This window comes from Marmota flaviventris, chromosome 8, assembly GCF_047511675.1.
Source record: "Marmota flaviventris isolate mMarFla1 chromosome 8, mMarFla1.hap1, whole genome shotgun sequence".
NCBI classification, from domain to species: Eukaryota; Metazoa; Chordata; class Mammalia; order Rodentia; family Sciuridae; genus Marmota; species Marmota flaviventris.
The window spans coordinates 39,872,125-39,884,129 of NC_092505.1; the positions used below are offsets into that span (position 1 = coordinate 39,872,125).

General features: G+C 42.8%; 1 protein-coding gene across 3 annotated transcripts; it reads right to left on the reverse strand.

Annotated features, from left to right (window-relative positions):
* Positions 1–5,620: 5,620 nt before the first annotated feature.
* Positions 5,621–11,608, reverse strand: LOC139706702 (endogenous retrovirus group K member 7 Env polyprotein-like). 3 transcript variants are annotated; one of them, XR_011708313.1, is made up of 3 exons: positions 10,577–11,608; positions 7,666–7,907; positions 5,621–6,137 (listed from the first exon to the last, which is right to left on the reverse strand). XR_011708313.1 is itself a non-coding variant. In XM_071615141.1 (2 exons), exon 2 carries the CDS (start codon positions 7,332–7,334, stop codon positions 6,363–6,365), a length of 972 nt encoding a protein of 323 aa, XP_071471242.1. In that variant the 5' UTR covers positions 7,335–7,907; positions 10,577–10,908; the 3' UTR covers positions 5,621–6,362. The 3 variants fall into 3 exon arrangements, 2 of the variants coding, with proteins under 2 accessions (XP_071471242.1, XP_071471243.1); XM_071615141.1 differs by having other exon boundaries at positions 5,621–7,907; positions 10,577–10,908; XM_071615142.1 differs by lacking the exon at positions 5,621–6,137 and having other exon boundaries at positions 7,432–7,907.
* Positions 11,609–12,005: the final 397 nt, after the last annotated feature.

Sequence of the window (12,005 nt, forward strand, 5' to 3'; positions counted from 1 at the left end):
TCGGTTCTCCACACCGGTCAGACCACAGAGGAGGCCAGCAGCCACCATGTTGGAAAGCTGACGTCACCATCCCTGTTTTCGACTGACCGCAGCTCATTCAGCCATAGAACAGGTAATTTTAGGCTGCCATTCGCCTGCGGCTTGCAGACAGATTGCTAGGGTTCAGTGCCTGGGGGCTTCTTAGAACCTGATCTTATCGGAGCGAACACCGAGCGCGGGGCGGCCGAGTTCCGGCTCCCGGAACTGCCCAGGCCCAGGGCTGGGGAGAATGCGGAGGCTGCTTCTTGGACCCTGCTCCTATCAGAGCATACACCAAGCACTAAGCGGCCGAATTCCGGCTCCCGGAACTGAGCCCGCGGGGACTGCTTCTTGGAGCCTACTCTTATCGGAGCTTACACCGAGCACGGAGTGGCCGAGTTCCGGCTCCCGGAACTGCCCTGGCCCAGGGCTAGGAGCCCATGGAAACTGCTTCTCGGTCCGGGTCCTGCTGAGGGCCGGTCAGGACTCACCCATTGCTTTGGTTGCCCGACAAAGGGAACGAAATGCTGCCATTCGCATAGGATACCAACATGGCAGAGATCTGATGTCATCAGAAAGCAGAGGAGGAGAGAACTTCATCAATACCAGCGGCGACAGAAAGAGTTGGTCTCCTGGTAGGGGGGGTGAGGCACAGACACCCGAGTCTCCTCAATTTGTCATCGAGCCAGAGGGGAGGAGCCGGGCCGCCGCCCGCGCCCGGAGCAGGCCCAGCAGCTTGCTGGCGTGGTGGTCGCGTGACCCCAATTGGAGAGGGGGCGGAGCGGAGCCGCCACCCGCGCCCGCAAGGTGGGCAGACCCGCGACCCAGTGGTACATGGGCGTGGTAGGAGGGGCAGGGCAGAGCCACCACCCGCGCTTGCAAGGTAAACAGACCTGTGACAGACTGGCGTGTCAGGCCCAGTGGCCTGCCAGTGTGGTACACACGTCACCCCAACTGGAGTAGGGGCAGAGCAGATCCTTCTCCCACGCCCGGATCAGGCCCTGCCGGTGTGGTGGCCATGTGACCCCAATTGGAGTGGGGGCAGAGCGGAACTGCCACCCGTGCCCGCAGGGTGAGCAGACCTGTGACCAACCTGCAGATCAGGCCCAGGGGTCCGCAGACGTGGTAGGAGGGGCAGGGCAGATCCGCCGCCCGCGCCTCCAAGGTAGGCAGACCTGCGACAGACCGGCGGATCAGGCCCAGGAGCCTGCCGGTGTGGTACACACACCACCCTAATTGGAGTAGGGGCAGAGCAGAGTCGCCGCCCGTGCCAGGAACAGGCCCAGCGACCTGCAGGCGGGGTAGTCACGACACCCCAATTGGAGTAGGGGCAGAGCAGAGCCACCACCCAGGCCCGAAAGGTGGGCAGATCTGCGACCAACCAGCGGGACAGGCCCAGTGGCCTGCCGGTACGACAGACATGTCACCCCATTTGGAGTAGGGGCAGAGTAGAGCCGCCGCCCGTGCCTGCAGGGTAGGCAAACCTGCAACCGACCGGCGGATCAGGCCCGGTGGCCTGCCGGCGTGGTACACTCGTCACCCCAATTGGAGGAGGGGCAGAACAGAGCCGCCGCCAGTGCCCAGAACAGGCCCAGTGACCTGCTGGCGTGGTAGCCACGACACCCCAATTGGAATAAGGAGAGAGCAGAGCCGCCGCCCGCACCTGCAGGAAAGATACGCAAGCAGTATGAAAAGACAAGGAAAGAAAGGACCACAAGCAATGCAGGTCAACGCAACTTTAGAAGAGGTAACAGCTGCAGCAGATGGAATGTCAGATAAAGAATTCAGGATATACATGCTTCAGATGATCTGGAGTATCAAGGAAGACATTAGACAGCAAAATCAGACAATGAAAGATCACTTCGACAATGAATTACGCAAACAAATCCAGGAAGCAAAGGATCAACTATACAGGGAGATAGAGGTTATAAAAAACAAACAAACAGAAATCCTAGAAATGCAGGAAGCAATAAACCAACTTAAAAACTCAATGGAGAATACTACCAGCAGAGTAGAACACTTAGAATATAGAACATCAGACAATGAAGATAAAGTATTTCAACTGGAAAAGAACATAGACAGCTCAGCAAGACTGTTAAGAAACCATGAGCAGAACATCCAAGAAATATGGGATAACATTAAGAGACCAAACTTAAGAGTCATTGGGATACAGGAAGGTACAGAGCTCCAAACCAAAGGAATGAGCAGTCTATTCAATGAAATAATACGAGAAAACTTCCCAGACTTGAAGAATGAGACAGAATCCTAGAAGCCTACAGGACGCCAAATGTGCAAAATCATAAGAGATCCACACCTAGACACATTATAATGAAGATGCCCAACATACAGAATAAGGAGAGAATTTTAAAAGCTACAAGAGAAAGGAAGCAGATTACATTTAGGGGTAAGCCAATCAGGATAACAGCTAATCTTTCAACACAGACTCTGAAAGCTAGAAGATCCTGGAATAACATATTTCAAACACTGAAAGAAAATGGGTTCCAACCAAGAATTGTGTATCCAGCGAAATAAAGCTTCAGGATGGAAGATGAAATTAAAACCTTCCACGATAAACAAAAGTTTAAAGAATTCGCAGCTAGAAAACCATCTCTTCAAAACATCCTTGGCAAAACATTACAGGAAGAGGAAATGGAAAATAACAATGAAAACCAACAGTGGGAGGTAGGACAGTAAAGGGGGGGGGAATAATCAAAGAGGAAAACAAACCATGTTTAGTAACAGAAATAAACAAATATGGCTGGAAGAACAACCCATATCTCAAGAATAACCCTAAATGTTAATGGCTTAAACTCACCAATTAAGAGACACAGGCTAGTAGAATGGATCACAAAACAAGACCCAACAATATGCTGCCTACAGGAGACGCATTTGATAGGAAAAGACATACATAGACTGAAGGTGAAAGGTTGGGAAAAATCATATCACTCATATGGACTTTGGAAACGAGCAGGAGTGTCCATACTCATATCAAATAAAATAGATTTCAAGCCAAAATTAATCAAAAGGGATAAAGAGGGACACTACATACTGCTTAAGGGAACCATACACCAACAAGACATAACAATCATAAATATTTATGCCCCAAACAATGGTGCAGCTATGTTCGTCAAACAAACTCTTCTCAAGTTCAAGAGTCTAATAGACCACCATACAATAATCATGGGAGACTTCAACACACCTCTCTCGCCACTGGACAGATCTTTCAAACAAAAGTTGAATAAGGAAACTATAGAACTCAATAACACAATTAATAACCTAGACTTAATTGACATATATAGAGTATACCACCCAACATCAAGCAGTTATACTTTTTTCTCAGCAGCACATGGATCCTTCTCAAAAATAGATCATATATTATGTCACAGGGCAACTCTTAGACAATATAAAGGAGTAGAGATAATACCATGCATCCTATCTGATCATAATGGAATGAAACTGAAAATCAATGATAAAAGAAGGAAGGAAAAAGCATACATCACTTGGAGAATGAACAATAGGTTACTGAATGATGGGTTATAGAAGACATCAAGGAGGAAATTAAAAAAATTCTTAGAGATAAATGAAAACACAGACACAACATATCGGAATCTATGGGACACATTGAAAGCAGTTCTAAGAGGAAAATTCATTGCTTGGAGTTCATTCCTTAAAAAAAGAAAAAACCAACAAATAAATGATCTCATACTTCATCTCAAAATCCTTGAAAAAGAAGAGCAAAACAACAGCAAAAGAAGTAGAAGGCATGAAATAATTAAAATCAGAGCTGAAATTAATGAAATCGAAACAAAAGAAACAATTGAAAAAATTAACAAAACTAAAAATTGGTTCTTTGAAAAAATAAACAAAATCGACAGACCCTTAGCGATGCTAGTGAAGAGAAGAAGAGAGAGAACTCAAATTACTAGCATACGGGATGAAAAAGGCAATATCACAACAGACACTTCAGAAATACAGAAGATAATCAAAAACTATTTTGAATCCTTATACTCCAATAAATTAGAAGAGAGTGAAGGCATAGATAAATTTCTTAAGTCATATGATCTGCCCAGATTGAGTCAGGAGGATATAGAAAACCTAAACAGACCAATATCAATTGAGGAAATAGAAGAAACCATAAAAAGACTACCAACTAAGAAAAGCCCAGGACCGGATGGGTATACAGCAGAATTTTACAAAACCTTTAAAGAAGAACTAATACCAATACTTTTCAAGCTACTTCAGGAAATAGAAAAAGAGGGAGAACTTCCAAATTCATTCTATGAGGCCAACATCACCCTGATACCTAAACCAGACAAAGACACTTCAAAGAAAGAAAACTACAGACCAATATCTCTAATGAACCTAGATGCAAAAATCCTCAATAAAATTCTGGCGAATCGGATACAAAAACATATCAAAAAAATTGTGCACCATGATCAAGTAGGATTCATCCCTGGGATGCAAGGCTGGTTCAATATACGGAAATCAATAAATGTTATTCACCACATCAATAGACTTAAAAATAAGAAGCATATGATCATCTCGATAGATGCGGAAAAACCATTCTACAAAGTACAGCATCCCTTTATGTTCAAAACTCTAGAAAAACTAGGGATAACAGGAACATACCTCAATATTGTAAAAGCAATCTATGCTAAGCCTCAGGCTAGCATCATTCTGAATGGAGAAAAACTGAAGGCATTCCCTCTAAAATCTGGAACAAGACAGGGATGCCCTCTCTCTCCACTTCTGTTCAACATAGTTCTCGAAACACTGGCCAGAGCAATTAGACAGATGAAAGAAATTAAAGGCATAAAAATAGGAAAAGAAGAACTTAAATTATCACTATTTGCAGATGATATGATTCTATACGTAGCAGACCCAAAAGGCTCTACAAAGAAACTATTAGAGCTAATAAATGAATTCAGCAAAGTGGCAGGATATAAAATCAACACGCATAAATCAAAGGCATTCCTGTATATCAGCGTCAAATCCTCTGAAATGGAAATGAGGACAACCACTCCATTCACAATATCTTCCAAAAAAATAAAATACTTGGGAATCAACCTAACAAAAGGGGTAAAAGACTTATACAATGAAAACTACAGAACCCTAAAGAGAGAAATAGAAGGAGATCTTAGAAGATGGAAAAATATACCCTGTTCATGGATAGGCAGAACTAACATCATCAAAATGGCGATATTACCAAAAGTTCTCTATAGGTTTAATGCAATGCCAATCAAAATCCCAACGGCATTTCTTGTAGAAATAGAGAAAGCAATCATGAAATTCATATGGAAAAACAAAAGACCCAGAATAGTAAAAACAATGCTAAGCAGGAAGTTTGAATCAGGCGGTATAGCGATACCAGACTTCAAACTATACTACAGAGCAATAGTAACAAAAACAGCATGGTACTGGTACCAAAACAGGCGGGTGGACCAATGGTACAGAATAGAGGACACAGAAACCAATCCACAAAACTACAACTATCTTATATTTGATAAAGGGGCTAAAAGCATGCAATGGAGGAAGGATAGCATCTTCAACAAATGGTGCTGGGAAAACTGGAAATCCATATGCAACTCTACCACGCGGCCTGCGCAATGGTTTCATTAATGAGGTTCTAGGCATAAAGTTAGTTAGAAGAGATCGAAATAAAACACACAGACTCAGTTACCTTATTTCTATTGCCAGGTCCGAGACGGCTCCCCTCTCTGGCTCCGACCTCTAACCGCCCAGCAGGGCAGCAAGGATTACTCAGGGCTAGCAGGAGAGAGAGAGAGTGAACACGCCAGGGAGTAGCCTTTTATTGGGGAACAAGAAATTCAGGGGATAATTCCATCCAATGAAGGTTGAGGGGGGACTGCACTCCAAGGTCAGGGTCAGTGATTGGGCCCCCGGGGTCAGTGGTCAGTCACACCCCCACACGGACGGGTTCTCTCATCAGGAAAGGGCCGGGAAAATTCCGACACAGCCAGAAGCCTCAGACCCTTAACGGGAGTCGCCCAGTCACGTGTCAGGATGGCTTCCCACATATTCCCCCTTTCTATTCTTAAAAATGAGGCGGCGGTTCACTCTTTGGAGTTTCTGTATTCTTGTTCCGAAGACTCGCCATCCTATAATTATAACACAAAAGAGAATTAACAGCAAAGAGAATAATCCAATAATGTACCAGGCCGAGTGTTTAAGAATATTTCCAGGGTTGAATCCATTTAACTCCTTCAATATTTGGTTTGCCAGAGAAGAAGGATCTGAAAAATCAGCTTTATTATTTTGAATGTCTTGGATATGGTGATGAAGTTCCAGAATATCCAAGCTATTATTACTATTTTGCCAAATACCTAATAAATGGATTTTAACCTTCTCCCAATCCCAGAGAGAAGCATTGTACTTGGCAGCTGTAACACAAACATACTTATTATATTAAGCCTTTCCTTAAATTTTAAGGCTGAAAGTTCATTACCTATGTCTATAACAGTCGCCTCTAAGGCGTTTAATTTAGTCTCAATCCTTTCATCAATATTTACTTGATTACGCAGAGCCTTGGAAGTATTTTGAGCTAAATTATTAAGAAATTTGGCATGCTGAATATTTTGAGACAATGTCAGAGACGCAGAGACAGTTGAGGCAATAAAGGAGACTAGCGCCAAAACACCAACAATTATAACTCCAATAGCACGTTTTGGTCTTGCTAACTGGGCATGAATTTGCTGTAAGACTTGTAAACCAGTATCAGCATACCATGGCTCTGAAATATTAGCAGGTAATAAAACAAAAGAGGGCTGATGAAGTATCAGCACTCCTTTTCCTCCATTATACCTAGTAATACAATTGGTTAGGTTACATTTATTACAAGTAACAATATATCTGTCATCTATCCATTTAACTTTTACATTTCCAATAATTAAAACATAAGGAGATTGGACACAGGCTCGTAAGCCATAGCAAGATCCCTCTTTACAGTTCTTGCCAACAAATTTTGGTAAAGGTTTGTCTGTAAAATGTAAGAATTCTGAGGCAGCAATTAAACGCCAAACATCTTTCTGAACTCCTCCTTTACTATAAGTCAAAATATTACTAACAAATCCTGCAGGTGTCATAGCAGAATTTCTTCGTAATTGTCTTTTATCAATTTTTGGAGACCAGTCTAAAATATACCCACTATCTTTAGACACCTTATGTTGTACAGGAAAGGTATTTACACAATCCATCCATCTAGGAAAGGTGCCAATCTCAATTGTAGAACTATTTGGACAGTGGGGCATCCGTGGAGGTTTTGCAGAAATGACTGGCTTGTTATGGGAAAGTCCCATCTTAAATTACTGATCTAGTATAAGGTCTTAAGTCCCCATAAAAAGAATTATTTGTCAGTCTATGTCTACCAATCGCTGTCTTTTCTTCGAATGATACTTTTAGACAGCCGGCATGTTTATCATGTGACCAACACAAAGGTAATTGGGCACTGTAGCCAGAATAATTAAATCTAGTCACATGATTGGGAGTAATATGGGTATCTATAAATCCTCCCATCATGAATGAGTCATTAGTAAATACTGGAATAGATTCTCCAGTCCACACAGCTGGGTGTACCAGGGGTGGATCTGGGAAATATGTCCAGTAAGTGTCTACTTGATCCCCCTTTACCTGACAGCCCAACAGGGCAATTACTGTTGCTACCATCATCACTGGGGTCCTGTTCTCTCCTAGGTGTCGAAGTATTCGGGAAGCCTGGGTTGTTAGCTTCTTCAAGTCTTCCCATGAAATCAGCTTTTCGGCTGGGTCAATCTGGTCTTTCTTCATCCTTTTCCGATATCTCCTCCTTCTGGATAGGGGCTCCTCCGGGTCGATCCTCAGTCGCTTGAATCTGGGTTCTATCTCTTCCATGTCTGATAGCACGTTCAGGCACCCAAATAGGACGAAAAGCGCCTTCTGGGAAAATACAAGCATGACCTCTACCCCACATTATCACTGGGTCTGGACCCTTCCACTGACCAGTCTGTAAATCTTTCCACAAAATTTTGCCTAAAGGGCCTGTTACTGAGGGAGACATTTGTCTCTCAGCAGCAGTGTGACCTTCTGCGTCACAGTTTAAAAAATTTAAAACAAACAAGGCATGATTAAGGCTATTTTGGGGAGTCATAAACCTATTCCCCCCCTTTAATTTTTGTAATTGAAGCTTAATAGATAAATGAGCTCGTTCCACAATGGCTTGGCCTTGAGGGTTATAAGGAATTTTTGTTTTATGATTAATTTTAAACTCTTGGCAAAATTGTTGAAAAGAAGAGCTTACATAAGCTGGAGCATTATCTGTTTTAATCTGCATAGGGCACCCTAAAACAGAAAAAGCTGCTAGGCAATGAGAAATTACATGTTGAGTATTTTCCTTAGTACGTGCTGTGGCAAAAATAAATCTAGAATAAGTGTCCACTATGACATGTACATAACATTGCTTACCAAATTGATGAATATGAGTTACATCCATTTGCCATATTTGATTTGGTTTTAATCCACGGGGATTTACCCCTGATGGCAGAGATGGAGTGTGAATAACACACTTAGGGCATTGGCTTACAATCTGACGAGCTTGTTCTCTAGTAATATTAAATTTTTTACGTAAGTTAGAAGCATTTTGATGATGCAAGGAATGGGAAGCTAGTGCACAGTCATATGAAGACATCTGTTGACAAAAAGCTACTAATTTACTTGAAGCTCTGCTCTTTGGGCAGAAGTATAAGAAGTTTGTATTACCTCTGTGTGAACACGACTATAAAAACCTGCTTTACCTGAGTTAGAACCATCCGTGAACACTGATAAAGCTTCATCTATAGGATGTGCACGTACAATCTTTGGAAAAATAAGTGACGTTAATGATGCAAATTGTATAATCTTATCACGAGGATAATGGCTATCTATCTGGCCAGGAAAATCAGCAAAAGCTATCTGCCATGAACTAGAAGTTTGAAAAAGCCAATTAGTCTGTTGAATAGAAAATGGAATAATTATGATATCAGGCTCAGATCCAATTAATTGTAAAATCCTAGTTCTACCTTTAATTACTAATTGAGCTATAGAATCATGAAAAGGGATTAATGTCTTTTGAGGAGAGTGGGATAAATAAATCCACTCAATAACTCCTAATCTTTGCCATATGGCTCCTGTTGGGGTATGTTCAGTTGGAAATATTAATAAATACACTATTTCTTTAGGATCAATTCTAGTAAGCTGTGCATTTTTAATTGCATGTTTAACTCTCCTTAAAGCCATTCTAGCCTCTAAGGTTAGCTGACGTGGAGAGGTTGGAGAGGGATTTTCTTGTAATATCTGAAATAAGGGACTTAAATTAGAAGTAGTTAGTTTTAAAGATGGCTTCAGCCGATTAGTATCTCTTAAAAGCCTTGAAAATCATTAGGGGTTTGTACGGAAACTGTTCGTTTCGCTCCGGTAAAATTAAAGATGGCGGCCCCCATGGTCGGCGCGATGACGTCACATTGCGCGACCACCTACTTCCTCATTTTCGGCCCGGGGGCGGGCCGACCGGAAGTTTGTGTTCCGGCCAGGCGGAAATGATGACAAGAAGGCGGGCTCATCCGCGCCATCTTGATCCGCCGCATGGGGCTGAGCCTTGCAATATCTATTATCGCCAGTAGATGGAGCCCTGAACTTAAAATTGCGCATGCGACAATCCCGCGCAAAATGATTATTTCTCCCGCAAATGTAACATTTTCCGCGGGGTTTTCGTACTAAATCCTGTGGTTTCAAAGTTTCTTTTATTGCTGCAGCTAGGGCCACTGTTTGTAAATGAGTAGAGTCTATGTCAGAACATAAGCGAATAAACTCAGAAACTGTCCCTTTTTTACGGTGCGGTCTAAGAATATCCTGACAGTATTTATTTGCGTTTTCGAATGCCAATTGCCTAACAATGAACTCACTCGCTCCCGAGTCCCCGATTGACCTGTTTGCAGCCTGGTACAACCGGGCTACGAAATCTGAGTAAGGTTCACTCGCACCTTGCCTGATTTTGGTAAGAACTAAATTGGACTGGTCCTTGGAGACAATCTGCCTCCAGGCACGTTTGGCACAATCAGTTATTTGATTGTACACTACAAAATCATAATTTAACTGTCTTTCTAGGTCAGTAAATTCACCTGTCCCTAGAAACATTTCTACTGGCGTTTCTATATCCTGTCTTTTGTTCTTTTCTGCCTGTTCAGTACAGAAATCAGTCCAGTAAGTCCTCCAAAGTAAGAAATCTCCCCCGCTCAGACAAGATCTGGCTAAAGAAATCCAATCGCTAGGAGGAAGGGGTTGTGAGCAAATATTTTCTATCAGGCTCTGTACAAAAGGCGAATTGGGACCATACGTCTCACATGCACTTTTTAGTTCCTTAATGGTTTTAAATGGGATTACAGCATGAACTCTAACTCTCTGATCTTGTTCATTAACTTGCTCAAAAACTGGAAAAAGTTGAAAACCGCTAGTATCCTCCCCATCTTCCTGTGCTTTCTTAATACCTCGCTGGAACGGGGTAAGAAAAGTCATTGTTAACCCAGCGCACCTGTTAAATTTTGTCCTTTTAGCAGGTACCGGCCGAATTCGAATAGTCTGGACAGGCGGTGTTAAACGCAGCCTGTTAAGATTCCTCTGTAAGTCCTGAATTTCCATGTCTGATTCTTCTCCCTCAGATTGCAAGTCATGGTCAGACTCTGTACTATCGTCATTTTGAATTTGGGTTTCTAAACCACGTGGCGGAGAAGAACTCTGAGCCCCTCTAGGAATCTCTTCCGGATTTTCCTCTGTGGGAAGATCCTCTACCTCTTCCGGAGGGCTTTCTTCTTTTTTTTCTCTATGATATTCGCCCCTAGAATCTCCCTGCGGGCTAGTCTGGTCTTGCAAGTTTAAGGTCACATTCCTAATCTTCGGTTTGGCCCCTAGTGTCTTTGTTTTTAAACGGCCTAAGGGAAAAGGAATTAACTTAGCCTCAGGAGAATTTTCCATTTGAATAGACTTAATAGTTCTTTGCAAGCCTTTTAACAGGTCTTCAGGGGGCCACGAACTTTGACCCATATATTCAAAAAGACAAATTTCTAGAGCTGTCCAAGTTTTCTGAATACTTTCTATGCCTCCAGGTAGTTCATTAGAAAAATAAACCTTTTGTAACTTTCTTCCTAATTTCTCCCAAGTAGATAAATTTGGAGACTCTTGTTCACAAAACCAAGGACAATATTCACCTACAATCTTTAAGAATTGTAATAACTGAGCTTTCTTTATCTGTTTTCCTTTCTGATTAATTATACTGTCTAAAATAGTCAGATACATTTCCTTATCCGTAGAAGTTGAATTTCCCATTTTAATTAATTTAACGTCTCTTTCCTTCAATAGCTCCAGGTACTTTTGTGACCCAAATTGTCACCTCTTCCTTTATCTTTATCTTTATCCTTATCTTTATAGCGCGCTCCCACTCAATCTAACTAATCTAGAATGCCCCCCTCGTGGGCGCCAATTCTACCACGCGGCCTGCGCAATGGTTTCATTAATGAGGTTCTAGGCATAAAGTTAGTTAGAAGAGATCGAAATAAAACACACAGACTCAGTTACCTTATTTCTATTGCCAGGTCCGAGACGGCTCCCCTCTCTGGCTCCGACCTCTAACCGCCCAGCAGGGCAGCAAGGATTACTCAGGGCTAGCAGGAGAGAGAGAGAGTGAACACGCCAGGGAGTAGCCTTTTATTGGGGAACAAGAAATTCAGGGGATAATTCCATCCAATGAAGGTTGAGGGGGGACTGCACTCCAAGGTCAGGGTCAGTGATTGGGCCCCCGGGGTCAGTGGTCAGTCACACCCCCACACGGACGGGTTCTCTCATCAGGAAAGGGCCGGGAAAATTCCGACACAGCCAGAAGCCTCAGACCCTTAACGGGAGTCGCCCAGTCACGTGTCAGGATGGCTTCCCACATGCAACAAAATGAAACTGAATCCCTTTCTCTT